This window comes from Phyllosticta capitalensis, assembly GCF_038381095.1.
Source record: "Phyllosticta capitalensis strain CBS 128856 chromosome Unknown BKA78scaffold_1, whole genome shotgun sequence".
Classification (NCBI taxonomy): Eukaryota; Fungi; Ascomycota; class Dothideomycetes; order Botryosphaeriales; family Phyllostictaceae; genus Phyllosticta; species Phyllosticta capitalensis.
Genome location: NW_027117439.1, coordinates 2,608,394 through 2,635,765, shown reverse-complemented (window position 1 = coordinate 2,635,765; position 27,372 = coordinate 2,608,394). Strand labels below are relative to the sequence as shown.

At 54.4% G+C, this 27,372-nt stretch overlaps 9 protein-coding genes across 9 annotated transcripts; 5 read left to right on the top strand and 4 right to left on the bottom strand.

The window, feature by feature from the left end:
• Positions 1-416: 416 nt before the first annotated feature.
• BKA78DRAFT_329393 (glycosyl hydrolase) lies at positions 417-1,527 on the bottom strand (the record flags this gene model as incomplete). Its single annotated transcript, XM_066889665.1, has 3 exons — positions 417-613; positions 695-962; positions 1,015-1,527. The coding sequence occupies 3 exons, from the start codon at positions 1,525-1,527 to the stop codon at positions 417-419; spliced, it is 978 nt and encodes a 325-aa protein (XP_066749613.1).
• Positions 1,528-3,527: 2,000 nt separating this feature from the next.
• Positions 3,528-7,104, top strand: BKA78DRAFT_243642 (uncharacterized protein; the record flags this gene model as incomplete). The annotated part of the gene is made up of 7 exons (XM_066883967.1): positions 3,528-4,435; positions 4,491-4,651; positions 4,700-4,788; positions 4,835-5,638; positions 5,688-5,964; positions 6,015-6,144; positions 6,195-7,104. 7 exons carry the CDS (start codon positions 3,528-3,530, stop codon positions 7,102-7,104), a joined length of 3,279 nt encoding a protein of 1,092 aa, XP_066749612.1.
• Positions 7,105-7,339: 235 nt separating this feature from the next.
• BKA78DRAFT_303068 (uncharacterized protein) lies at positions 7,340-7,662 on the bottom strand. Its single transcript, XM_066887508.1, has one exon. It carries the CDS (start codon positions 7,618-7,620, stop codon positions 7,447-7,449), a length of 174 nt encoding a protein of 57 aa, XP_066749611.1. The 5' UTR covers positions 7,621-7,662; the 3' UTR covers positions 7,340-7,446.
• Positions 7,663-9,027: 1,365 nt separating this feature from the next.
• BKA78DRAFT_291550 (uncharacterized protein) lies at positions 9,028-10,090 on the bottom strand (the record flags this gene model as incomplete). The annotated part of the gene is made up of 2 exons (XM_066885922.1): positions 9,028-9,371; positions 9,421-10,090. 2 exons carry the CDS (start codon positions 10,088-10,090, stop codon positions 9,028-9,030), a joined length of 1,014 nt encoding a protein of 337 aa, XP_066749610.1.
• A 255-nt stretch (positions 10,091-10,345) lies between these two features.
• BKA78DRAFT_15994 (uncharacterized protein) lies at positions 10,346-11,305 on the bottom strand. The gene has a single exon (XM_066883095.1). It carries the CDS (start codon positions 11,115-11,117, stop codon positions 10,602-10,604), a length of 516 nt encoding a protein of 171 aa, XP_066749609.1. The 5' UTR covers positions 11,118-11,305; the 3' UTR covers positions 10,346-10,601.
• A 1,422-nt stretch (positions 11,306-12,727) lies between these two features.
• BKA78DRAFT_15974 (glycoside hydrolase superfamily) lies at positions 12,728-14,410 on the top strand. The gene is made up of 4 exons (XM_066883091.1): positions 12,728-13,121; positions 13,174-13,590; positions 13,647-14,071; positions 14,126-14,410. Exons 1-4 carry the CDS (start codon positions 12,817-12,819, stop codon positions 14,266-14,268), a joined length of 1,290 nt encoding a protein of 429 aa, XP_066749608.1. The 5' UTR covers positions 12,728-12,816; the 3' UTR covers positions 14,269-14,410.
• Positions 14,411-14,945: 535 nt separating this feature from the next.
• On the top strand, positions 14,946-16,861 carry BKA78DRAFT_15959 (uncharacterized protein). The gene is made up of 4 exons (XM_066883088.1): positions 14,946-15,419; positions 15,478-15,505; positions 15,564-16,077; positions 16,126-16,861. The coding sequence occupies exons 1-4, from the start codon at positions 15,214-15,216 to the stop codon at positions 16,785-16,787; spliced, it is 1,410 nt and encodes a 469-aa protein (XP_066749607.1). The 5' UTR covers positions 14,946-15,213; the 3' UTR covers positions 16,788-16,861.
• Positions 16,862-18,192: 1,331 nt separating this feature from the next.
• BKA78DRAFT_15795 (uncharacterized protein) lies at positions 18,193-22,551 on the top strand. The gene is made up of 5 exons (XM_066883056.1): positions 18,193-18,771; positions 18,864-18,961; positions 19,044-21,065; positions 21,120-22,362; positions 22,437-22,551. Exons 1-5 carry the CDS (start codon positions 18,529-18,531, stop codon positions 22,494-22,496), a joined length of 3,666 nt encoding a protein of 1,221 aa, XP_066749606.1. The 5' UTR covers positions 18,193-18,528; the 3' UTR covers positions 22,497-22,551.
• A 2,489-nt stretch (positions 22,552-25,040) lies between these two features.
• BKA78DRAFT_291546 (uncharacterized protein) lies at positions 25,041-25,657 on the top strand (the record flags this gene model as incomplete). The annotated part of the gene is made up of 4 exons (XM_066885921.1): positions 25,041-25,119; positions 25,177-25,400; positions 25,427-25,462; positions 25,496-25,657. The coding sequence occupies 4 exons, from the start codon at positions 25,041-25,043 to the stop codon at positions 25,655-25,657; spliced, it is 501 nt and encodes a 166-aa protein (XP_066749605.1).
• Positions 25,658-27,372: the final 1,715 nt, after the last annotated feature.

Here is a 27,372-nt window from a genome sequence, read left to right as displayed (position 1 = left end):
AACCATTCAATTCCCGAGGCTGCGAAATGGCTCCGGCAAACAAATCGGAAAATCGTGACAAATATGACAGAAATCGTGCAGGAGACAAAAACGTCGATGGACATACATGGAGGGTATATGAATCCTGCTGTAAAAACTGGAGACCCAACAGGAGCTGAGCTATCGCTTGAGAAATGCTGTAGGAAAATGCCGATCAAAAAAGCGAGAAAAAGGGAGCAAAAATTACCCATATGACCAGTGGAGTGGATGCCAAGCAAGTTCTGCAGGCACGACACTAGACCGCACTCGTTGCAAAGTCGCGCAAGCACCACCGCTTTCCCGCAACTAGCGCTGCAAACCGCATACGCTTGACGATCTAGTCAGCAGGTAGATTCGGGCGGAGACTTTTGCACATTGCTACCCCTCTTTACTCTTGCTCAAGCGGAGGCAACGTTGTCGTTCCAGGACAATTGGGCCGTGTACATTGCGCGAATCGAAGAGCCCGCCTCAATGTAAGCGTGAAACACCAAATGCTGACCATCAGGCGCGATGCTTGCGCCACCGGGGGACCAGAGACCGGTGGAGCTCGAAGTGAAGAGAGGGGTTGAGGCTCTAGTGTAGGGACCACTGACGCCTATCAACTGTTAGCGAACCATATATTGGCAAGACAGACAGTTTTTGATTTGCAAGTCTAGTGGAAAGACAGAAAACTTACTGGAAGCGGTTGCATAATTGACATTGTAGTTGATGGTAGTGTAGCAGTTGGAGGAAAAGAACAAAACGTAGCGGCCGTCGGAGAACTTGGCAATTGAAGGGGCTTCAACGTCTGGACCATCGACACTGCTGTCGCTGTTGGTTAGGATCTGGTAGGGGTCGCCGACTTTGTCAATGCCGTTGGAGCCGACTTTCTGCTGCATGATCGGCGTCGATTTGATGGGTGCGTTCTCATTGTTGCAAGCGCCGCCACTGCCTTGAGAGTTTCCCTATGATAACGTCAGTACTTTCGAAGCTCATTTGAAAAAACGAGAGGCTTACATCAATCTTGTAGGTGACGTAGCGCGATCCGTCAGAGTCAACAAAGCTCGAAGCGTCGATTGAACCGCCTTGGTCATTGTGGCACACCCACGCCGTGGACTGAGCAGTGTACGGTCCCGTAATGGTGTCTGAGGTCGCAACACCGACGCAGTGACGTGCAGCATTGGCAGCTCGAGCAGCACTAAAGTACATGACGAAGTTGCCATTGTCGTTCTGAATGACATCGGGAGCCCAGACGGCCGGTGTGCCAGTTGCTACCCAAGCCGGGAGATTTGGCAGAGCATCATCTCCAGTCAAAGTCCATGTCTTGAAGTCGGTGCTTGTGGCTATTTGGACGTGTGGAACCGTGGAATCTCCCAGGTTTGTACCGAAGCTGTACCAAGTGCCTCCTACTTTTATAATTGAAGGGTCCGGGAAGTTGGAAGAAATGACGGGTCCACTGGGAGCACGCTTCTCGAGAGGTGCAGCAGAAACAAGTGAGAGGAATGAAGCAAGTGCTGCCGCACTGAACATGGTGAAAGAGGGAAGCATGTCGACGATAGGCAGCTGAGCAGTGAGGGATGGAGGGGGAAAGATGGGAGGGACGGCCTTTTTGAGGACAACGAAAGACTGAATTGGGAAAGCGGGCTTGTCATGACGGAAGCTTGGAAAGGAAAAGTCTCCCTTGCGCTGACAACTTACATTCTGAAGAACGGGGTGGTGTATGCACTCTGCACATGCACCGCTTACGAGCCTACCTAACCTTAACTCGTGATAGGAGATTTGGCCCACGAAAATAGATCATGGGACGCCAAGTGAAAGTGTTTTGAGCCATTGTGGCCCGTAGCAGCAGGCTGCAAAAGACTTCTTGGCTTGTAAAGTTCAGAAGCAATGGATCAGCCCACAAAATGGAGGCTCTGTTTGTGGATTCGATCCTGGTATCGTGCACAGCAGAGCCATGTGGCAGTGACGGTTACCGCAAATCCTCCCGCAGAACCGCCAAGAAGATTATTCTGTACTGGCACCACTGAGAAACGGAGGATTTTGGGGCCCCATGAAATGATTGCTGCTACACGGAATAGCATCAAACGCTTACCCAAGCACGGCTCCCCACTCAAAAAGGAAAGGCTAGCTTACCTGGATGCTTGACAGGTCTCAGTAGTAATAAATGGTGTGATAATTGCCACTGCGACATGGGAGCCAGGTTGTTGGCTGATTGCGGTAGTCAACTGATGGAAGGCCCCAATTACGTGTGACAAATGACGCCGAGGCTGAATATCGGAGAGCTCTATGGTTCAGAACCTGAGCCATGTGCCTTTCAGAGCACGCGGGGTTGCGAGTTGGACCCAAGAGATCTGAAAAGGTGCTATGCACATCTGCTGTGTAGTGTGGTAAGCTTGCCTCCGCGCGGATTGGTACGCGGGATCATGCGCTTGTCCATCCCGGCAAGGCTGAGCGGAGCAACAATCTGCTAGAGGAAAGCGGTTGGGCCGATTCTGGGGGTTGAAGCGCCAGCGGCAATCCTGCCCTTCCTGATGGAGTATTCCCGCGTCGGATGCGCAACCCTAATTCGATGGGTGGAAGGGGGCCAACGCGCAGCACGAGGAAAGGGCACGAAAAGGAAAATCATGCTGGCAGCCCGATATCCGAAAAAAAAATTGCCAACGTGACGACGAGTGCCAATAGGAAGATTCCGCAAGACCGAAAAAGACCTGCTGGATTTTGTGGAGAGCTGACATGTACCAACACACCGGCCTCGAGCCAAGCGTTTGGATGGCCCCAAGTAGTCGGGGCGGTGCAACAAGAAAAAGATGGTTCAACCACAGGTACTGCTGGCATCTGCACGTCAGATTCTCCACAGGCTTGGCCGAGCGACAAAAAGCTGCAAAGTATTGAGTGGCGCATCATAAACATAGGATACGATCGTGGAGGGCTGTGGTGGTGTGGCACGGCGTGTATGACGGAGGCCGAGAACGAGGCATCGCGTGTGCTACCATATACAGCCGGTCGACCGCGGCGGTTGAATCATCGAGGACAGTCCAGCAGAGGAAAAAGACTCGGGCGATGGAGAAGCTGAAAACAGAGGCTGTTTGGAGAGACGTCAAGTGGCCTTGGCGAGCAGCTGAGGGAGCAGGGCAAAACCAAGGCATTCTGAATGGTAGGTCGTCAGAGGCTGGACTGGTACTTGGCTGGTACCAAAGTCTCATGTACCTATTGGCATCGTCAAAGACAAGAAATGGTGGTGAGGGAAAAAGAGTGCAGATGTCTCGTCGACACACTCACTGCAGACGGCCGCGTGGTCGTTGCTGTTCGGGGCGGCCACGACTTCCGCCTGCTGTCCCCGCCATCGATCGCATCCATGCTCGCTCGCTGTCCAACGTTCGACGACATCCAAACATCATCTCGACCCAATTGCTCCAGCGCCGCGCCATGCTTCGTTAACCACGCCCGCCTGACGATGCCAGTTGTCGCAAGCCCGTCTGCTGCACCGCTGCTACCTTATCTCTGTCTCGCTGCCCCGTAGCCGTGTCACAATGGAGCAACAACCTTCCGAACTTCCGGACCCTTCTGAGGCCGTCCCTCAGGTACCCGTGGGCGTAGACGAGGCTGAGATGATGGCCTTGCCTTCGGATCCGGTCGGGAATATCGGTGCAGACGAGGATGTCGCCAAACCTCCGCTCGACACTGCCGAACAACAGGTCATTGAGGCCATTGAACATCTGCAGGCGGGCAATCCACCACCACCAAATGATGGCGCCACTCTGCCAACAAGACCTCCTCTCAGGCGTGACAAGTCTGCTCCAGCCCCTCAGCGCTTACCACCCCCCGCGCCACCGGCTCCGCCCTATGAACCTGGTCACCAGCCGACGGACTCGCTCTCGCTGTTGCAGTTGAAAAAGCTCGTCACTGATATGCCCAGAGTCGAGCCCACTCCCTATGCCTTCGAGTACGACGATGCCTCTTCGTTTGCCCAGGAGATTGAGGAATGGTTTTCATACAGTTTGGAGGAGCAGGCCATGCTGCTCAAGTCGCTATCCTCGTTCGTCGAGGAATGGGTCGCGCTTGGCGATGGCACACTTTCAAACCTGGCGGCATATGAACAGGGCGAGATGGACTGGTGCAAGGTCGAGCCGACGACCAGAGAGCGACTCGTGCGGAAACTGGTGGGGACCCTCTCTCAGTCCGACAAAGACGCCCATTTGCGAAGCCTTGAGGCCTTGGCCTACATTGCTTTGGGCTGCTGGCATGAAACCGCAGGCCTTTCCAACCTGCAGGATGAAGAAGACTTTTCTCCGCCAGCTAATGATGCCGATCAATCCTTCAACTATATCAAGTCAGAGGTGCAAATTGACTGGATTCGCAATGGCGTTAAGATAATACATGAGTGCCATGGTCTACAACCAATATTCGACATTGCTCGTTCTGCCATTGTGCGCGAGTTGTGAGTTGTCTGCTTTGCCCAAATTCGTCGCCCAGATTCACTGACGTCGTGAAAGTACCATGGACGCTGTCGAGTCAGAAATTACTCCACACGATGAGAGAGAAGCCGACCGCCGCGAGCTGTGGTGCTCTTTGACGCTGTTGTACGTATTTCACGAAGTCGCGCGGACGGAAAATCGGATGGACGGCCAACCGCTTCCCTTGAAACGGGATTTATGTAAGTTTTACCGACCCAACGACTGAGCTTTGTTAACATTCTTCACAGCTGAGCTGCAGCCGGACTTGGCTGTCTTCCTTATCGAGGCCATTACCAGCTTGCGATGGGACGACTCTGTCGGGCCCCCGCAGCACAAGGTAAGCAGTACAAGCACCTGTCATGGCGCGATACTAATAGACACAGATACTTCTGTTGACTTGGAAGTCCATATTGATCAACTTTGGTGGACTCTCAGAGCTGGAGGAGCTCAAAAAGTCTTTCGAAGACCCGTTGGAAGAAACTGCAGACAACCGGGGTCAACCAGTTATCACAGCTTCACCATTAGATTACCACCTATTTCGACAGGAGATCAGCTCCAAGTACCCGGCATACAATCCTCCACCACCTCTCTTCCCTTTGGAGCCTGAAAATAACTCTATTCTACCTCCATTGAAGAACCACCAAAGTAAGGCTTCGGAAGCAGGCTCTTCCGGACCAGGTGTCGGTAATATCAATGGCACTTCGATTCTGTATCAACCAGTTCACATCGCTACTCCTGCTCCATCTCCGCCTCCTTCGCCAGCCGGACCAGGAGGCAAAGGCGGAAAGAAACAGAACTACCAAACCAATCAACTTTTCCCATTTCTCTACCCTCCGCTTGACGAGTCCAGCAACAACCTTGGTGGCAAGGGCTCCACCGATCTTCAAGACATGCTGGTCGGACGGAAATGGGAAGGAAGCGATATTCCGGCCTCCATTTCCGAAGCCGCCGAACTTTTTGCCAAAAGGATGAGAGCTACCCGTGCGATGAAGCAACTATGGGAAGAGCGTGTCCTTTTCATGAAGTACGAGCGCGGCTGGGTTGGTCCGGAAGACGGTGACATCGAGCCTTTGGAGCTGGATAAGAAATTGAACGCCGTCAAGCTCGACAATGATAAAGCCCCCGAGCAAAGGAGCGAGCATCAAGATATGGTGGCGAAGAAGCTGGAACGGGTTGACAAATTCTATGTTGGTACATTACCGCTACTTCAGACTTGGCTTGCTAACATATGACTAGGCGGCTGTTCTTCCGCACCTGCAATCATTGGTCATCGTCCTGCTTCGGACTTTCTTGTCCCATCTTGCGACGCTCGCTCTCCAGAGCAACAGTCCAACAGCCGTCGGCATGGAAGTTGGTCAGAATGGCGGCCCAGGTGATGGAAGTCCTGGGATATTGTATCCTGACATGACCAGGATTCCCCTTGAGGACTTGGACAGGATGAGGACAGAAGAGATCCAAGACAAGGCTGCTTCTGGTATCTTGATTCTCTTGCTCAAGTGGTTCAAACTGTCTCGTGAGTGTACGCTTGGTTTTTTCCCAACAGAGAGTGCTGACTTGATTTAGACATCCTCAAGATGGAATATCTCACGCAGTTGCTTGTCGACTCCAACTACATTCCGTTGACGCTCAAGCTGCTTCAGCTGCAAGAGATTGAAAAGGCTATCAACTACAAATGCGATAGAGAAGATCTGAAGTAGGTTCTTCGCCAGATCCAAGGGTCATTTTGTAGTTAACACGTTCCAGTTTCTTCTACTTTTGTCGCACACATTCCCGCGAGGGCCTGAAAGATGCAGAGGCATACCCCGGCGCCGAATCAGACGAGCATCAAGACCCCGACGAGGCCGTTCCACCTCCGATTCGGCGCCAACCCTCTGCCGACAGCCTCCTGGACTCCATAACAGAAGATCAATCCATCGCAACTGGGGAGCCCGGACCTTCGGTCTCTACCGACGGTAGTGGCAATCATCTACCCGAAGTTGACGAGCTCGGCATCCCGGTGACCAACTTGCCCACGGAACCGATAACTTCCTTCTCGTGGCGAAACTTTTTCAGCAACATCAACCTGTTGCGAATCATGCAAAAGATTTGTAAGAACAAGGCGCACCGCAACTTGATGCTGGTGCAGTACAAATCAAGCCAGTATCTGCGCAAGAGTCTCAAAATCCCTCAGCCACAATTGCGACTGTACACGCTCAAGCTCTTCAAGAACCAAGTGCCTTACTGCGGGCGCAAGTGGAGACAAGCCAACATGCGTGTCATCACCGCTGTTTACCTGCACTGCCGCCCAGAACTACGCGACGACTGGCTTGCGGGATCGGATGTTGACGCCGACGTCGACGAGAGCGTGCCTCTCGAACAGGCTTTGCGCGCCCTCACCCACTGGTTCAACCTCAAGCGCTACCCGGAACGCCTGGGTGCCGAGCAAGGCGTTCTCGACCGGGAGCAAGACTTCTTTCGCCGCGAGCTCGAGCGCCTCGGTTGGGGCGAAATGCAAGCACAGGCTGCGGCTGCGCAGGCCGCCGCTGACGAGGCTGCCATGCTAGGAGAGACTGCGGCCGAGTGGGAAGCTCAAGGTCTTGTGGGCCCTGGTGGTGTTGGGCCTGGTATGCAGAATGAAGGCCCCCAGCCGCCGCAGTGGCAGCAGGGCTATTGAATCGGTTAGGAAGGAGTAGGAGGCTGGATGTCGCTGTCGTGTTTGAGGGGATTCATTGTAATTGAACGTATCAGTTTGAGCGGAGGCGTTGCATTTGCGCGAGGAATTCTTTCCGTCAGCAAGGTCGTCGGATGATTGAGACAGGAGTATAATAGCTAGCTACATATTGCCGTCATGCGTAGTTTGGCTCTGGTATCTTTTCGCCTGTCTGTGTAATCAGAAATAAGAAGTGAATCGGTTGAGGTGCAGCATGTGGATCAGACGAGGTTTTTCGCCCGTATTGTCACTGTCCGGCAGTCTCTCAATCAAAGCTACCTAAGAGAGATCTCGATCTCTTCGTCACTATGTGAAAGCAGTGAAGGAGTACGGTAGCGACAACACGGCGCAACCACCTCCAACCACACCAGGTAAGTTCCACTTCCCCTTGGATGCCGCGGATAGGATGTCGTTGTGACCGCTGTTGGGAGCATCCGTTGGTAGGCTAAGGATAGGTGTTCGAATCCACCCTAGACGCATTAGCCCGAGTTTGCTTGCCCACTTCGGTGGGCGAGGCCGTGCTCTTTTGCTCTCTTTTTTCCCTCCGCCTTCTCGTTCTTTTTGCTCTACTGCTGCTGCACCACAGCTACATCACGCCTTTTCTCACTCTCGTCAGGGCACTGCGCGCCCCGAACCAGCCAGTGCTGAAGTGGACATGCCCGCCGACAGCACCAGGCAGCTCGACGCGGAAAAGCCTGAATTCTCGACTTTGGTCAACGTCAACCACCACTTCAACATCTCGCCAAAGATGAAAAAGAACGACTTAGCAACACACCATCACGAATTGCCACGCGTAAAATGGGGGCCCGCCCGCATCTTTAGATGGGCCTACCCCGCGCCGTCACGTCACGACATGCTCCTTCATTTGACCGTGGTCTTTCTTGTTCCACTGTAGCAAGGCAGAAGAAGCGTTTGGTGCGTTTAAGTAGTAGGCTTCTGAGGCAGGTTGTCGCACGAATGTCCAATGCCTCCTCAACGGTACAGGGGTTAATGTTGTGGACCGAAGACATTTTTTGGAGCCGTGTTCCTGCAACGCCGTCGTCTGTCTTCACGATGAATCAATCCGAAGTGCAGCGTAACAGCGGCGTTGTCGGATGCCAGGTGCGATGTCAAAGTGCGTGATCAATAACCCGTTTGCCGCCTCAAAATATGAAATCGAGCAAGGCAAGGGATCCAAGGGTCCGCGGTTGTGGCGCGAGGGAGAAAGGACTAGGGACGGTCCGGGAGCGGGCCTTTCGCCGTCGTCTACTGGCTACCCAGAGGCTAGGGAACAGGGCTGTCCATACGGAGAGGCGTGGTCGCGAAACAGCGCGCTCACAACACATCTGTGGGAGAGTGCAAGTTCCAGGCCTCGATTGCTTGAAGCAGGCACTGATGGAAAGAGGAAGAAATCATGGTCCATTCGCATTGAGTGCAAAAGCAAGATTTGCACTAGCTTGAGGTGGTTGAAGTATACAGGTATCCGCCGGACTAATTGGATAGCAAAAATCCCCTCCCTTCGTACTCATGCAATGAAAGTGTCAGCCTCCCACAATGAATCTGTGACATCTTGAAATGTGGAGGACTCTCGCTCGAGTCTACTCCGTATTACAAAGCCTCAAGCTCCCACGCAGAAAAAGACCCTTCGTTCCGTATCCGAGCGTGTTTGACGAGATGAGGGGGCGAAAGCAGCATGACGGCGTTGGCCAGGCGCCGAGAGTGAAGAAAGGCCCGTAGAAAAGTTGAAAATGAAATCAAGCAAGCTGACAAACCAGTCGTGAATCATTCATGGCGTCATCCTAGCTTCCGAGGCTGCTTGTGTGAGCACCAAGGGAACAATCATGTCTGCTGCTCCATGTGCCTGACGAGTGGTTCTCCGAGTTCCTGGCAATCGAGGTGACCGTCTCCTCAACTGTCGCCGTTGTGATCGGCCTTGTCTCCTTGGTTTTGGTATTCTTCTGGCACTATGCCAGCATCCTGACACGCTTTCTTCCAAATCTCAAGCTCAGACCAAGCGCGTTGGCATTCGAGCTTGAATTTATCACAACTGGCACTTAGTTCAGTAATTGCCTGTTCGGTAAGGAGTTTTTCGAGTGTCCACTTCTCAATATTTTGAGACTCGTTCTCCTTAAGTTGAGTGATGAATTGGACGGCGCGCTGGAGGATGGATCCCTTGTTCTTCTCGCAGCCGGGCACAATCTTGGCCAGCTCGTTGATACCTTCGTTGATGGTCTCTCGACGCCGGCGTTCAACTACAATCATGAGCTTGAAATTCCACAGATTATCGAGAATATAACACACCTTCCTTGTGATTGTCCCTGCGAATTTTATGCCACTCCTCAGATCCGACTGCGGGCTTGGATGACGAGGGCGGCGACTCATTCTGAGCTGCACCCTGCGCACTCGACTTGCTCATGGGGTCCAATCCGTAGTCACCCATTCCGTGCGAAGCAGCGTGCATGTTGTGATCTGCCATTCCAAACGAGTTGCCAAGAGTCCGGTCATTTTCTCCGCCTGTTGACTGATTTTGGAAAGAAAGCTCCGTTGCCTGAGGGACCGTCATTGAAAAGTGATGCGACAGAGCGGCTACGGCAGTGTCGGTAGCAGACGAAGAAGCTCCGCCGCCGTTTTGGTGTAGGTTGTGGTCGTTGGCGTGTTGCGCCAGCTGGCTGAAGTCGATCTCGGGGTTTGAGTGATGCATCTCGTCTTCTCCGGCTCCGGCACCGTGGTGTGAAGTCAAAAAGGCGTTGTTGGATTGATCGGCTGGTCCCGCGGGACCCGTATTGTTGTTTGCTGATCCGGGTGATACGCGCTGGTAGCCTGAGTTGCGGGCAGAGTCGCCAGGAGCAGATCGCGTGTTGGAGGGACCTTGGTCAAGAGAGCTGCGCTTGCGCTTGTTGTTGTGGACCGAGGTCGAGTCGTTGACGTCGGACTTGGGTTCCGAGTCTGCGTAATTGGCTACTTCCGCCATTTGACCGCCTACTTCCTCCCTACGAAAGCTTCTGGGTTGGGTGATGTCGCGGGGTCAATCCGGTGCGTGTATGTCGACCGCACGTCTGTTCGTGGTCTAGGCAGGGGCGCGAACTGCGAAGAAACGACCAATGGCAGTTTTAAGATGGCGGCCAGGTAGGACGACCACAATATGCAGGCAGCCGTGTCAAAACCCTCAGACAGACCTAGGGACGAGTAATATCCCCAGTCGGACGGTGTGCGGGGCAGTACCACGCCTGATCGCGGAGGCAAACTTTAGGTCGCGGGTCGAGTTGCACGATGGCGATCGAGCGGTTGTTTGCAAGAGCAGCTCTTCAGCAGGACTCCGCAAAGACGAGGGCAGATCTGGGCGAGGGTAGAGAGCAGTGTTAATGCCCTAGTGGATATGCACCGTTAGCACGTGTCCTACCGCGAGTACTCAGTGCGACCAAGATGCGGACAAGCGCCTGGCCGGGGCAGGTAGATGGATTCCAGGCTGTGAGACCAAGCTGTCAATCTCCTGCTGAGCGGTCGCGCCAGAGGCCCTGCTGCCCGTTCGCACGGCAGGCCCGTCGTGACGCTGGACACGGCGGAGGCCGCGAAAGCGACGAGGGCCAGGGACGCGACGGAACCATGTGGAATGCGCGGTAGCAGGTGCAAGGCCAAGGGCCGGTGTCGCAGTGGCGCGGACGACAGGGACAACGATGACGGGCAGTCGTGTCAAAAGCGCCGTGGTCGCGGGTGTCGCCCAAAGGAGGATGAGGTTGAATTGATCGAGAGGATGACTTACTTATGCTCGTCGGCGAGGACGAGAAACGTGACCTGAGGTGGTCCCGACTCGACCTGGTGCTGGAGCGGTCGGGGTGACGCGACGGAGACGCGAAAAAGACTGCAACAGGGCAGAGACGAGGAGAAGGCAGAGAGTCGTTGACAATGAGAAGCCGCGAAGACCAGGGCCTAATGGCGACCAGATATGGCTGTAAATGGTGATGGAGAGTAGATGGTCGATCAGGTGAGTTAGAGGGCATGTGATCGGGCAGTCGCTTTTAACAACCTGGACAGCCGACTTGACTTATCTCAGCAACCTAACCTGCTTGCCGAACGGACCATCGGAACCCCCGCCCCGGCCTCACCACCAGCTCAAGGGCTTGACGATACGGACCCTTTCTTTCTGCTGGCAGCTCTCGAACCTCAACTTCTACAACATTAACCACTCCATCTCTCTCTCCCAGGCCTCGACCAACCTCAACCGTCATGCCCGACCAGCGCATTGAAGATTACCACCCTCATCTGCACATCCAAATGCACCATCAGGTCTCGTGGTCCGCACCAATCGAGACCTAGTTTCAGCCGAGGTGTTCACGTGTGCTCGCTGCGCGCCCTGATTGTTGCCTCTGCAGCCTCTCACTGGCCCATCCAGCTGGACATGCTGGGCTCCGTCAGCCACCCCCAGCCTTTTTTGGCTGCATCAAGGTGCACTTCAGATGTAGCCCCGCCTCTCTGTCTTCTCGGAACAACTTTTCCCCTTTGACCTCCTGTCAACCCATCCTCAACACCATGTCTTGCGCCTTGCTTTTTCCCCGGTCTGCTGCATGATTCATTTCTGGCCAACACTAGTCCGGATTCGCGCCTTTTCAGTGGCTTCCGAGACATCCTCAAACCCTGTTGATCTCATCGAAAGAGCCTGCAGACTTTTCTCCCGACGTCATTAGTCCTTGAAACTTCCTTTTGTTGTTTGATACGCGCACTTGGTGCTTCCCGATGGCGACGAGGAGCACTCGTTCCACGTTATGGGCCACATCCATCAATACGTGCTTCCAGTCCACGAGAACGAGCAAATTTCTTTTCATGCAAGCCTGCTTTCTTAGACAATTTTGTTTTCCCCAGGCTAAGACCAGGCTGAACGAGATCTGGTGCAGCAGTCAGCACCGATGATCCTGCCACCGCTGTGTGCGATGAACTTCTATTGCTTTTGCCATTCGCGCATGATTTTTGATTCTTCTCTCAAAAAGACACCACATAACCATCGGTCGTACAAAAAGGACGTTCTCATCGTCCTTTCAAAGGTCTTTCCACACAGAGCAAAACGCCTTTGATCAATGTAAGGCTTCCCCTGTTCCGTCAATGGTTTCTTTTTCCCGGAAGATTGAGTCAAAAGAAAGAGTAGAAAATGTTTCGCTCAGGCCGGCTTTCCGTTGATGATGTCAAAATTCAAACCCACTGGTGTTTTTCGGCTTCTGTCGGTACGCTGGCTCTGACGCTGGCGGTGAAGCATTCCACAAGCTTTGAAATTTATCATGAGTGATCAAGGTCGCGTCTAGATTCGCTGCTGGCATTCGACTGAGTGCTTTGTTTGCTGGCTTGACGTGGCACTGTGATGGTCTGCATGGATGGCATCGAAGTCGAGGAGGCGCCTTGACAAGGTGGCACGCAGGCCAGAATGTCCAGAGCGCAGAGACAGCTTTGAGCTCGCAAAAGGGCGAGGTCACTGGGCGCTTGAACTGACAGAATTGCCAATCAGAGTCCTAACTTGCCTTGGCGATGCGCCGGTGCTCGTTGTGCGTGCGGTCAGTGTCACGGGCAGTTTAAGACAGCGAACTAACAAAATCCACTCTGCACCCAAATCAAAACAACAACTCTACTTAACACCGTCCCTCATTCAGCCTCCGTCGTTCCTTCACTTACCCCCACACTCTTTTCAAGCGCTTGCGCAGTGCCTTCTTGAAGATGGCACGTCCGCTCATTGCCCACGCTCTCTTGTTTCTTTTCTTTTCACTTCTAGCCAGTGCGCGCCCTACTTTCGTTGATGACTACGTCAAGGACAACAGCAAAACCTACTTGCGCGGCGTCAATGTTGGCGGATGGCTCGTCGTCGAGCCGTACCTCACTCCAGAACTCTTCAATGGCACCAAAGCTGTCGATCAGTGGACCTTCGACGAGCAGCCTGGCTCTGCGCAATCTCTCAAGAACCATTGGGACACCTTCTTCAACGAGACTGACGTCCAGAAGCTCCGCTCGTACGGCATCAACGCGTAAGTACTCATCTGCTCTTGAAATGACCAGCTACCAAGTCGACACACTCAGTTTGCGGATTGGCATTGGATACTGGGCATACGACAACTCCAACACGCCCTACCACTCAGGCGCCGATGACTACCTCGAGAAGGCCGTCGGCTGGGCCCGCAAAGCTGACATGGCTGTAATCATCGACCTTCACGGCGCGCCTGGTAGGCAAAATGCGGCCGCAGGCTCCGGTAGGATTGCGGCGGTGGAATGGCAAGCGAACGGTCAGGACAACCTGGAGCGCACGACTGAGATTTTGAGGGGCATGGCGCAGAAGTACGGATCCGCCAAATACGCCGACACTGTTGTCGCCATCGAGCTGCTCAACGAGCCCTCCAACGGCCTCCCGAACACAATCACAACTTCGAAGAAATGGACCAAAAAGACATTCGAGGTTGTTCGCGAAGCTGCTGCTAACAAAAACCTCCGGATTGTGATGTAAGACCCCAGAACCCTCCCAAAGCCACCAGTTCCACACTGAATCCGAAGCGCAGGCATGACCAGTGGGTTCAGCCCAAGAATTGGCTTGACGTCAATGCAGCATTAAACAGCACGAACCCCGGAATTTTTGCCCTCGACGTGCACCAGTACCAGATTTTCACAGACAAAGACCGCCACCTCGACCAGGACGGCCACATCAAAGAGGTCTGCCAATTCGCAGAGGAGCAGCTCAAGCTTGCAAAGGACAACAATCTCCCAATCTACGGCGGCGAGTTTAGTGGCAACACCTTCATCTGCGTCAATGCTGATGGCTCTACCTTCCCTGATCCGGACGGAAACGGTCAGCTCTGCAAGAATGGCGGTTGCCAGTGCGAAGCCGACGGTGGTCTATCCCTTGACGACTGGGAGGACCCGCTCGTCCAGCAAGTGCGCCGCTACGTTGAAGCGCAACTTGACGCTTTCGAGAAATACGCTGGAGGCAAGTTACCTCCTTGGACTCGAATTGCTACCTTTTGGCTAACAGGGTTTACAGGCTACTTCTTCTGGAATGTTCACGGTCCAGGCTCCTGGGACTTCATGGGCGGCGTCGAAAGGGTGAGAGCTTACTACCTCAAACTTGCGAAGAAGGACTTGAGACTGACCATCACGTGCAGGGATTCATTCCCCAGCCCTTGACGGCTAGGCGCTATCCAAACCAGTGCGCTTGATTGAGCGTGCAGAGAGTGCTCGAGTGCTTAGCCCGAATCTTCATTTCTCGACGAAGCTGCTTTTCTTGCACAGGTCATACATCAGGGCGTCAACGGCGTAGGGAATACTTTGTTTCGATCAAGACCCGGCGGGTTGCAGGCGCTGGATGCGCACGCTGCTTCTTACTTTACTTCGACTTCCCCCTTTTCGGCTTGTGCAATATAGCTTCTGCAATGATTTGGGTAGAATGAGATGAAACTTCTACAAACAGTCACTGAATCCCTGCATATTTTGCTTTCAACGTGTTTCTCCTCCGCCACATACTTTTGAAGTGACAAATTTTCCATCTCTCCACATTCGCGCTCTGCTGTGTACTATGACCATGGCTACAAAGCCTCGGAACGTATGTGTGACGGCATCTCGAGATGTCCAGCTGCTGACGATCCGGAGCACTCTGGAATGAAGCGTTCGTGATCCAGACGCCCGGCATAACTGCGGTTGGCCTGGCAGTGATTGGTCGCGTGCTCAGAATGATAGATCACCAGTTTTACCGGCCGCCAAATGTAGATATGTGGCCGGAGAATGTTCCAAGTGACAATGGACAGTGAAAGGGTCAAGAAAGGTGAAATACAAACAAGTCGTGATTTGCAAATTTTGGTTGAAACCTGTGTAGAATTTCCAAAAGTTCACCCACCAGCTCAACAGTCCCGATGACGATGAAGCCTTGGCACGCACGGGCCACTCTCGCTACCGCGACGCGCCTTTGCTCCGGGCCTCTTCCTGTCGTTGGAGCTCTCTCTGCCAGCTCGACAAACCCTCAGCTTTCATCCTCAACGTGTTGGTCTTGCTTTGACGCGAGACTTTCTTCCCCCTTTTCGCCGAGAATTCTCACACCTCACTTACATCTCACATTCCGAACAAACGTCCTCCGCCATGTCGGGAACCGTCAACCCGCCCAGCTCAACTCCAAACGAGTCGAAGACCGCACGCAAGAAGAAGGCCAAGGCTGAGGCCGCTGCAGCTGCTGCTGCCGCCGCTGGTGCTTCCAGCCCTACCAAAGATGCCGGGTCCCCCATCGAAGGCTCGGTCAATGGCGCGGATGTCGAGTCAGAGCACCCATACATTAAAGAGCTGCAAAAGTACGTGGGCCCTACACACGAGCTCCGGAACGATGGACTGAGCTAATGTCTCTCAAAGGAAGCTCCGCAATGTCAACAAGAAGCTTGTAAGTTGTCTATCTAAGACCCAGCCTCACGGTAGATGCTAACCTTTCCTTATCGTAGAACGCCATGGACAAGGTCAACTCTGTCATGAAGGAAAACCCCGATGTCGCGCTCGATGAACTCGTCGCTCAGAAGAAGATCAACAATGACCAAAAGGCCCAGGCCTTGAAGAAGCCCCAGCTTGAGGCCGACCGCGAGCAGTTCGAGGACCAGTTGGCTCAATACAAGGGAATCCACGACGACTACCAGCAGAAATTGGCGCGTCAGAAGGAGCAGTTGGAGGCCACTCATGCCGAGAAGCTCAAGGAGGCTGAAAAGAAGGCCCAGGCGACGGCAGAGGCCAAGGCTGAGGAGGTCACGAAGGAGCGTTTGCTCATCCTCTCCCAATTCCTCAGAGCCGCTGCAGCCCGGCGTCAAGAGTGCGACGACGACTCCGAGTTGTCGAGAGGCTTTGAAGGTACCCTGCTCCAGGTCTACGGCGGCAATTCTGAGGCGGTGGAAGCTGCCTTGAAGCTGATTGGCAGCTCTTCGGACCGTGTCATGTCCACGGAGGGTGTCGAGCTTACCATCACCTGTAAGTACTCAACACCAAATGCTACTTGACAAAGCTGACCACCTTCAGATGCCGAAGTCAAGGAAGTTTCCACCAAGGAAACCGCCACCGAGTTCGTCGAAGAGAAGGCTTGGGCTGAAGACGTTGCTCAGTCGGAGCCCGTCCCGCCGGAGTCGAACGCAGCGGTCAGTGCGGCCACCGACCCCACGGTCGCCCACGCTGGCTTGACCGAGCTCGATGCTACCAGTACCGCCGCTACCAACGGCGAGGCTCACAACGAGTCGGCTGTGCCTCCTGCCACCAGTGTCGAAGATGCCTCTGCCAACGCGGCTGGTGCAGAGCAGTGGGACACCAAGGTCCCTGTTGCCGATGACCCTTTGACCGAGAGCTTTGAGATGGTTCCCCGCAACCCTAGCGAGACCGAGGCGATCCACCAGCCGGCCCCGGCGACCAGCACCCAGAGCTGGGCTGAGGACACCCCTGTCCCCACTACCGAGACTTCTATTGCCCCCACCGGACCTGCCCCTGGTCCCAACGGCGAGGGCTTCCAGGAGGTCGCTCACTCGCGTGGCGGTCGTGGCCGAGGCGGCTATCAGGGAGAGCGTGGCAGGGGCGGCTACCGCGGTCGTGGACAGGGCCGTGGCCGTGGTGGCAACTTCCACCGTGGTGATCGTGGCCGCAACGGATTCCGCGGCGGACGTGGTCGTGAGCAGCCCCAGGCGTCTGCTTAAAAGCATGCGCAGTCGTCTGTCAGTGGGACACAATGACCACACATCGCCAAAAGCAACGGTGGTCTCTCAACGCTCGCTTTACCCATGGTTTTACAAAGTGATTCTCTCGGGCATTTGAGCGATTTATGCAAGGTGTTACGGAAAGGTTCAAGAAAACAAAAGATCACTCACGGTCTCGAAATTTGCGTAGCATTTGGGAGCCGGCACAGGTGCGCAAAAGGGATCCTGGGATTGCTCGTCGGTTAATGGGATGGGGACGCAGTTGGCGGCTTCTACGGTTGTCTCCTTCACTTTTCTCTTCTTTTCCCCGCACCCTTTCTCCATCCTCCCCTTTCCCATGACTGCGACGAGAATTACGGATGACCTTTTGTTTTTTGCTTTTAGGAGTCTATGAGGAAGAAACAAACCTGCGGACCACTACCATGATGGATGTTCTTGCTGCCTTTGTGTTGTTGTCTTATCGCATCCGGATCTTGCAGTGAGAAATTCGCCGAGCTGGGAATCTCGACGTACCGAACAGGCCTGAGGTGCGTCCGGTCTGCACCCTTCCGGTCCCCACGGACCAGCACAAAGCTCACCACGTGGGGCTCCGCCTGCCGGTAGGGCTGCGGCTGCGGAGTCAAACGGCGATTAACCTACGGCTGGTCCCGTATACACGCAGATCCCTCTTCGGCGGCTGCACCATGGCATCACCTTGAGCTTCAGGGTCAACCATTGTGGCTTGAATTGTAGTTCTGGTATCGCCCTAGTCTTTTTCCTCGGGAGCCTGCGAGGAGGTCCAGCGCCATCGTGGAGCTACCTTTAGGGGTTGTGACAGTGCGCAAAGTTTCCGGCTGCTCCGTCCAGCTTTTCGACTCAACGTGTCGCAATCAGCAATCAGCAGGTCAAAGGGCAGAATTCTTTGAACATTGCGCAATGCCACTGCTCCTTGCAGCCCGCACCTGCTCCAGATCTGACCTCCTCAATGGATGCGCTCCGCCATAATCGACCCCAATGCTTCCCAGATGAATGAATAAGAGATGTATCTCGAGTCTAGACCAAACGTGCTGCAGCCTCACCGTCTAACGCGAAGGGTCGAGACAAAGAGGCTCAAGGTAAACAATGGAATCTGGAGCTTGGGCTGCACGTGATTGAGGTAATGCTTGACTCGGGACAAGGCCGGTGGCCAACGCCCATGGTCGGGCCGCCTCCTGCGTTGAAGCGGATGTAGCGAACCTAGCGAAGCCAGGAACGGCTTTGGCAGAGAACAGAAGGCAATAGGACGCTATCTGGTGAGCAGGTGGCGTGAGCTGCGTACCACTCTGGACTGGTCGGTAAACAGGCACGACAGGGCAGGGTTCATGTTCGCTCTAGCGGCTTTGAGCCAAGCACCCATCCATCATCCATCTCCGCTCCTTTGCCTGCACTTTTCGACATTCAAACCGCCTGCCCGTCGTCACACTTCACTTGAGAGCGCGTCCTCTGGCCCACCTACCTCTCTCTCCTCGCACCCACCGTCCTCAACCCCATGCGACGCATCTAGTCGTGTGCTGTCGGAGCACTCCACTGCCGTCGTTCGTTTCCCGCCCGCATACCCCTCGCCCGCCCGACCACTTACACCTTGACGACTACTGTATCGAGCGACCGCCGTGCTCGCCGCCCTCACATCTGTTCCGCACCTCGACCGTACCACCTCCGCCCGCGCGCGGCGCCTATCTCTGCACAATCACCGACAACTTGCGACGCCTGGGGCAAAGCCAACATGGAGCATGTTCCGGTGTCGGACGCTCCCCAGGTCGCGGCCGCTGCCGCTCCCGACACCACTGCGAAACACGTCGACCAAAAGGTCGCTTTGACGCCTCCCACCAGCGAAGACATGGACAGAGGCAAGAGAGCAGGATCTTCATCGGATCTATCCGAACTCGATTTCGACGATGACGAGGACATTGGAGAGGTTGAGCCCGCATACTATTGGGACGGTGGAAAGATCCCAGTCTTTCATCCGGTACGTTGCCGCAGTGCAGCGCGTCTGTGCAAGACTGCGATTGCCGTCGCTGCACGTCTTTGCGACTGTGCGCGTGCTAATTCCTTGGACAGACCATGGCCCAGTTCCGGAGCTTCAAAAAGTTCGTCGATAAGATTGACAAGTACGGCATGAAGTCGGGTATTGTCAAGGTCGTACCTCCGGCGGAGTGGTAAGCTTCCCACCCTTGTCAACACCACAGCACATGTGATGAGCGCTTGTGCCAGTCATGGTGCTAACGATGTCGACGTCAGGCGAAACTCGTTACCGGATCTCTCCGAGGCCGTCAAGAAGATCAAAGTCAAGAATCCAATCATGCAAGACTTCTCCGGTGGCCGCGGCCAGTACAGCCAGCAAAATATCGAAAAGCAACGCTCGTACAACCTCCCGCAATGGAAGGCCTTGACAGAAGAGTGGGACCATCAACCGCCTGCTAAGCGTGGAGAGCGCCGCGGCGATCAGACAGCCCCGGCTCGCACGCGGTCCACGCGCAACCGAGAAGCTCCCAACGCCGCACCGGCTGGTACCAAACGAACCCGTGGACGGCCTCGCAAGTCAGCACCCAAGGAAAATGTTTCGAGAGAGGAGACGCAAGAGCCGGAACAACCACCAGAGAATGGCTCGACTTCTCGAAGAAATAGCCAACAGACAATACCTCCAACACCAGCATCACCGCCCGAGGATGCCGCCGGCCCTGTCGATAAAAAGATCAGCGCTCTCAAAAAGGAAGCACCGGACGACTCCTCGCCAAAGCCGCGAGGCCGCCAGCCCAAGTCGATTTCGTCTCGACGAAAGAACAACAGCCGCGCAGATGCCGACGACATCGACGAAGAAGCGTTTGTTGGGTTCGACTATCACATGCAGGGGCTCGAAGAATTCACCAAGGAGCGCTGTGCCGAACTCGAACAGTACTATTGGAAGACCATCAACTTCGGACAGCCCATGTACGGTGCAGACATGCCAGGGTCCCTTTTTGACGACTCCACCACATCGTGGAACGTCGCCAAACTCGAGAACCTGTTGGACGTGCTCGGCACCAAGGTCCCAGGTGTGAATACTGCCTATTTATATCTGGGAATGTGGAAGGCCACATTTGCCTGGCATCTGGAGGACGTGGATCTTTACTCGATCAATTACATCCATTTCGGAGCACCGAAACAGTGGTACAGCATCTCGCAAGAAGATGCGAGGCGCTTCGAGAATGCCATGAAGCGGCTGTGGCCCAACGACGCAAAAAACTGCAGTCAGTTCCTGCGCCACAAGACATATCTCATCTCTCCTCAACGCCTTGAAAGCGAATTCAACATCAAAGTCAACAAGCTCATCCACTACGAGGGCGAATTCGTCTTGACCTATCCGTACGGATATCACTCTGGGTACAATATTGGCTACAATTGTGCCGAGTCCGTCAACTTCGCCACTGAACAATGGCTCGAGTTTGGCAGAATTGCCAAGAAGTGCGACTGCGAGTCAGACAGTGTGTGGGTCGATGTAGCTGAGATTGAGAGAAAACTTCGAGGTGAACCAACTCCTGAGTATATCGAAGAGACTGACGAGGAGGAGGATGACGAGATGGAAATTGCGCACGACTTACCCAGTCCTCCGGCGAGTGTCAAAGGAAAGCCAGCGGCGCCTAGAAAGAGGAAGAGAGATGCTGGGACCAAAGATGCGCAAGAAAAGGTCAAGCGCGTCAAGATTCGCATCAAGGTTCCCAAGGCAGAGCCGTGCGTCTTGTGTCCGAACGACGTCGCGTACGATACCCTACTTCCGACCGATAATGGCAATAAGGCACATCGGCTGTGTGCCTTGTTCACGCCAGAGACGTTTATCGTCGAAGAGAATGGCGTCGAGCGCGTGTGCAACGTTGGCAACATTGACAAGGCCCGCCTGGAGCTTAAGTGCAACTACTGTCGGTCCAAGCGCGGTTCCTGCTTCCAGTGCGCCTCAAAGAAGTGCACACGTGCTTTTCACGCCACGTGTGCGGCTCCTGCGGGTGTTCAAATCGACGAAGGACCTGTTCCAACTTTCGACGAGGACGGCACCGAGTACTATTGCGACGGTTTCGACCTACGCTGCCGTTTCCATCGTGCCAAGCGTCCCAAGAACACGGACGTTGACAATTTGGAAGACAATAAGCTCATCAAAGAGTATGCCAAGAACCTCAAACCAAACCAAGTCCTGCAGGCACAGTATGTTGTCGGAGAGGTGTTTGCTGGAATCGTCGTGGAGAACAAACCGAGCGAGCTCAGCGTCGTTATTGATGTCTTGCCTGACTGGTATGTGTCAAACCCCCTCACACAGCTGATCGATCTCTCTAACATGATACCCAGCCGCGAACGCATCGAACTAGAGTGGAAATACATCTCGGTCCTTGATCCGAAGCAGTCTCTCCGCCCCAAGCCGTCGGCAAACGCCAAACCTTTGCCCGAAGGTCTTCAGAGCAGCAATCCAGCGCTCAACTCGAGAAATCAAAAGGACGGTCCCCCAGAAGTGGACGATCTGTTTTCGGAGCAAAATCCTGGTCAGAAATGGGCAGAGTTCAACGCCGCAACACCCGAGGAGGTCAAGAATCCGTTCCAAGTCAAGGTCGACCTGTCAAAGCCGAATCAGCTTTGGCACTATCTTGGAAAGACATCGACAGAAGCGAGAGCGCAATATACCGACAACCCAAAGAATACTACGCACAACCCAAAGAGTGGTTTCCTCGACACGGTGAAGGAGGCACAACGAGCGGCAGCCGCTGCCGAAAGAAGATCCTTCGCCAGCCCTTATGTCTCTACCAACGTCAATGCTCTAAACGGTGCTATGGCAGCGCAAAGAAAGTCGTTGCAACCACAGTATACTCCGAAGAAAACGGAGCACAAGCATACCCCGAAGAATACGGAGCACAAGTATACCCCGAAGACATCGGAGTACGTGTATACCCCAAGGGTGACGCACTATACACCAAGAAAGACGGAGAACACACAATCAAAGTCGACGAATCAAAGAGTGGCACCGCGCCCGCCGCACTCCACAGGATATGCTCCGGCAAGCTTTGCACCTTCTGCGCCGGCTGCGCGTCCTTTGTCTTCTCCATTTGGTCATCCCAATATGAATGGACCGCCAACGTTTACCCCTCTTCCGCCATATCCCTATTCCCAATCTCCATACTCCCCCGAGGCGTCACGGAACTCTGTTGCGACAAACTACTCACAGTCACCCCAAACGGGATATCCGGCGTATCAACAGCCGATGTCCTCTTCGCCCTACTCGAACAATTACGGTCCTCAGACCGGCAGTCGGGTGCCATATCCAAATTACCACCGTCCCTCTTTTTCTCAGCAACACAGCCCTGGATCTGTCAGCAGTGCAAACTCACTGCTCGGCATGCACAAGAGTGCCTCGCCAGTCCTCACCGCCCAGCGACAGTCGCCTAGCTCAAGTCAATCCGACGTTGAATATCTCCAATTCCTGCAGCGATTCCCCTATCTTCGGAACGCGTATCTGCGCAGACCAAAGGTCTACGAATCGCCATATCCTGGCACTTCCGGCTTTTCTGACACCTATGACCCACGCAAGGTCAAGCAGCAGGCCACACAGCCCCAAGTCAGCGCTTATTCGCAATCATTACAGAACTGGCAGCGTCCGACTCTGCCTCAACCTACCAATCTGTACAACAGCCCTGGGTACGGACAGGGTCCCCAAGCGGGCAGCGGAGCGAATAATGCAGCTCAACGCCCAGGGCTCATGTTCCAGAGCGCTCAAGACTTCCAGGCCGACGTAAACCGGGCGCAGGTGCCACCAGCGAGCGGAAGCTCCAAGTTTGAGCTTTTGATTAAGCAACTGAGCCAGGCGAACGAAAATGCAGCGCGAAGGTATGCGGCGCAGACGCAAACACAGCAAAATCCATCAGCTCGCCCGCATCAGCCAATGTACTATCCGCAGCCATACCAACAACAGGCACGGACACAGGCTCCGCAACCGCAAATGCAGCACTATCAGTCCCAGCACCCACAGCCTTTCCAGGCTCAGCATAGCCAGCCTCCGCCTCCGCCTCCGCTTCAGCCCCAGCCTCTGAATAGCCAACAGACCAATACTTCGAAAGCACCGGACACGGATCAACGCAGCCCACCGCCGGCCATGTCCTTAGGTGGATACACGGGGCCGAGCAACACGCGGGGCTACCGGCCAGGATACGGGTACGATAGTGGGGCTTTTGGGCCGGCAACTCAAACAAAGGTGCCAGAGGCATTCAGTAGGCCCCCAGCTCCCATGACGCCGGGTCGCAGCAGCGTCGGTGAAGCAGTGGCAGGTGGCGCCGTCTCAGGGCAGTTGACCCCGCAGAGACCATCAGTGAGCCCTTTGAGCGAGATTGGTGATGAATTGAATAGTCCAGGCGCGAAAAACAAACAAAGTGAGACTCAGGCCGAGACTCCGGTGCCGGTGCCGGCGTCGGGAGGTGTTGGAACTGGCGGTGGCGGAAGAGAAACATGGCGGTTCTCATGACGTGGCGTTTGTAAAAGTAACAGCAGGAGGTGAAGGGGAAGAGGCGTTGATGCTATGAATTTCTCACGGGCCATGGATGGCGCGGCACTGGGCACTGATGAAGGATACCATGGCGTTTGACTTCTTGGGGACGAACATCATGGACCACGGCAGCATGGAACGGGTGCATGGTGAAGATATTCCTGCAAAGGGACATATGGATTCCCAGAGTTTTCTGCATGGGTTTGGCCAGGTGCAGAGGCTAGAGCAAAGCACACATGAACAGTAGGCATGTACTGTACAGCAGACGGATAGTCGTAGGACAAAGAACACAACGCAAGTCCTGATTCTACCAATCTTGAACTATGAGCTCGGAGAAATAATTGCCAGGGTCGCGATGGCGGAGACTGGCTGCGCGACGTCGTCATGCGCTGATCATGTTCACGCCAACCACTTACCGCCTGCACCTCTTACCTCACCACCCATCCCTCTCTCACCACCTCCGGCTGCCACCCAGCGCGAACCACCTGGCACCCCGCCGACACGTTTTCGTCGAAACCTCGCGCGACGCGCAATCGACTGGCCTCTGCGTCACGAGCGTGTACAGCAGGGCGCAGTATCCATCGTTGTTCAGCCAGCCATTATTCCATTATCCAACAGGTCGGGGCCATCATCGTCAGAGATGCGAGCGGGCTGCAGAAGCGGGCGTAGCGGGCCGCCATTATGCAAAGCGATTCGACACGCAAAAGCAAGCCGACAGGCATGGGATTTGGCTGCGCCCCATGGCCGGCAAGGCGCATCTTGTTCTGACGCGCGAGATTAACGGTTGCCAATAGGCTCGGACCCATGACACGAGACCTCTGACGTCCACATCCAAGCGGAACCAACCCCACCACCAATCGCGATGCGCGTGCCCTCCCCGGATCGCCTTCGGCAGTGGCGGATCAGGCCTTCGCTGTCGGCTGCATCAGCGAGTTGCGGCGAATGGTAGCTGATGTCGCTGTTGTCGTCGTCGTCTTCGTTGGCGATGCTGCGTGTTGGTGGTGGCCGTGAAAGAACCGCAGCGTCGGTCGAGCCCATGGTAGACAGGCAACACGGCGTTCAGAAGGGTCCGATGAAGAGGGCTGAGACGACTTGACTCGATGCTTCTGGCTGGCGCGACGTCACATGTCGATTGCGGAACACTTTCGATGCTGTTTTCGAGGACTGCGGCGTTTCGAGCAACAAAGACGCCGTTGCTGCCTTGTACTTTCGACCGCCTTTGTCTTCACAACCGAAAGCAAAGGACTTGAATAACTGCATCTCCTTTTTTCTAGGACTACTGCACAATCGTCTTGATCAACAACCTTCGCCTGCCCGACTTGGCAGGGCCCATCTCTGTCGACGGCAGGGAACCGGTTTTTTCGAGAAGACGCGAACCTGAGACAGAGCCGGGAAGAGGCCTGCTACCCCAGTCAGCATCAAGAGGGAACAATCCTGTTTTCCACTACCACTCATCCACTAAGCTTGCGAATGCTGCTTATTCGTTAATCTTTTTCTCCTTGGTCGCAACTCTGACTGCTCGCGTTTAATCACCCCCCTCCCCCGTCTCCTCTTGCGCTCTACTCAACATCATCAGTCTTCTGCTACAACATCCTTCTTTTCCTCAACCACCCTCACTACCCGACTTCTAACTTCCGCGCGGGCCTCCTCAAGACTCGATTCGACCAAGCTTCTTGTGGCTGCTGTGCGATCACAACCAGGCTTTCTCCTTCCTACTCGAATCTCCTCATTTCCCGGCTGCCATGGCGTTCAACTGGCTCTTGCCCCTGCGTATCACGCAGGCCGTCTTTACCATCATTGTCCTTGGTCTCGTCGCCTTTGGTGAGTCTGGTCTACTCAGTACCTTCCCATCTTCACGTCACTAATCACTATGGTCAGTCTCCAACTGGTGGACATCACACTGGTTCGCCACCTCGCCCGCTGAGGTCAACTTCCTCATCTTCACGTCGGTCTGGACTATTCTCGTGCTCGCATACTTGATCATTGCGCCATGGAAAGTCCCCGTCGCTGCGAACAAATATGCCATTCTTGCCGTCGAGGCGCTCACCATGCTTTTCTGGTTCGCGGGCTTCATCGCTATTGCTGTTTGGCTTGACAACCGGGTTTGCTTTGGCACAGTTTGCGACAGTGCGAGGGCTGCAACGGCGTTTGCTGCGTTCGAGTGGTAAGTTTTGTACTTTTTTGACTTTCTTGCTAGCTCTTGGGCCACGGAAAGAAAACCGTCGAGTCACCGCTAACGCGTGCCTACAGGGCTGTCTTCGTCGCAACAATGACCCTGGCTGCAATTCACGTATGGCAAACGCGCAACACGTCGGAGAAGGGAGCTGCGCCCGAGATGCAAGTGCAGAACCAGGCATAAGCTCGACTTTTCTGACCGTCTGGCCCGATTTCCACCTAAAATTACTTCGATCTTCCCATGCACATTTTCTGCCTTTTTAAAGCATTTTCCTTCTCTTCTCTTCTCTTCACATCCTGATGACTCTTCTTCAACCCGCTTGTATTACTTCTCAAATAGCAGCCGGCAGTAACATGCTCAGTTTCCCTTTCTTGATGCGTTGCCTTTTCAAACGCAGAGCGTAACACGCAAATCATACCTGTAATGCGACAAGCGAACTACCAAACGAGTACGGAAATTTCGCCGGTCGATTTTCCCGCTCGTCACGTACTATGCGTCCTTCAAAGGTCATTGACACTCTCTGCCCTACCGCTGTCGCCAGCCCTGCTGGGCGGACTCGGTCACGAAGGCCTCAGCAGACATTCCTCTACCACTGCTTTTGCACGTTCGCGAGCTGAGAAACGAAAACACTTCAAGATTCTGGGGAGTTGAAGCGGGGCTGTGGCTGCTATCGCTTGTTGGACGTTGGTAGGATACCCAGTATTCCGACTAATTTGGAATTTGGAAATCTGAGGTGTGTGATGTTGCCGACGGTGTTGCGTGGTCGTCTGAGTGCCACCGTTCTGATGCGTCGAATATGTCGCGCTTCTGGGTTGATGGACGTTGTGGTCCTGCGGTTACGTCCTCTGCTTCACGCCGCAATGGCTTCGCCATCGACTCACTTTGCCGATTCAGGACCCCGGGATAGCTGGCTCTCACGATACGCATGTAGGTCCAGACGGCCGAGTTCACTCAAACCGACTTCATCCGTACAGGAGCTCCCAGCGCTGGGCTAGGCACGCTATTGTGATGTCCCATGATGCAAGTTGGTGGTGATGGAGAGGCAGGCGTCTGAATGCTCCATGGACGCGCGCGCGCAGTTGGACTTGGAGATTTTTGAAGTGTCGCTGCTGGATGAGGAATGATGAATGCTCCCCGTGCGCGCGCAGTTGGACTTGGAGATTTTTGAAGTGTCGCTGCTGGATGAGGAATGATGAATGCTCCCCGTGCGCGCGCAGTTGAACATGAGCGTTTTCGAATGTGATTTATGCGCGCAGATGAATGCTCCCCAGGTGCAAGCACACGGGGGGCTTCAAAATATCTGAGCGTAGCTGCTGGAAGAGAGAGGATGAATGCTGTATGCATGGTGTAGAATTTGAGAATTTCTTCTGGGCGCGACTAATGGAATGGGGACGAAATGCTCCCTCAATGTATGCACCGGGACTTGAGCATTTCCGACTATGACTGTTGGCATGGGACGAATGCTCTCCCTGTATGCATGCATGGGGACTTGGACTTGGAGACAGCAAGGCTGGTGATGTATGTCCCTTTCCATTCCACAAACCTCAACTACCAAATACCCAAAAGCTGCTCCACCACTGCGAAAAAAAAAAAAACCACTTCATCCAAAAACGCCAATTCCTTCGTCTTTCCCTTTACCTCTTTGCGCCAAGTCAAGACCAGAAGGAAAAGAAAACCCAAGCATGTGTGCGTCCAGGTCTAATTACTGCTCCTTGACAATGCGACGCGAACGACAATGACCTCTGAACCAACGGAACCAGTGATGCGCCTAGAAAAGCCAATGGAACGCCCGTAAGATTACCAACGCTGCGATCTTGGTGGCCAAAGATCAAAACAGAACCAGAGCCAACAGTGGACAAACGGGCGAGCAGACGATCCAGCCACCAGGCGAAACCGCC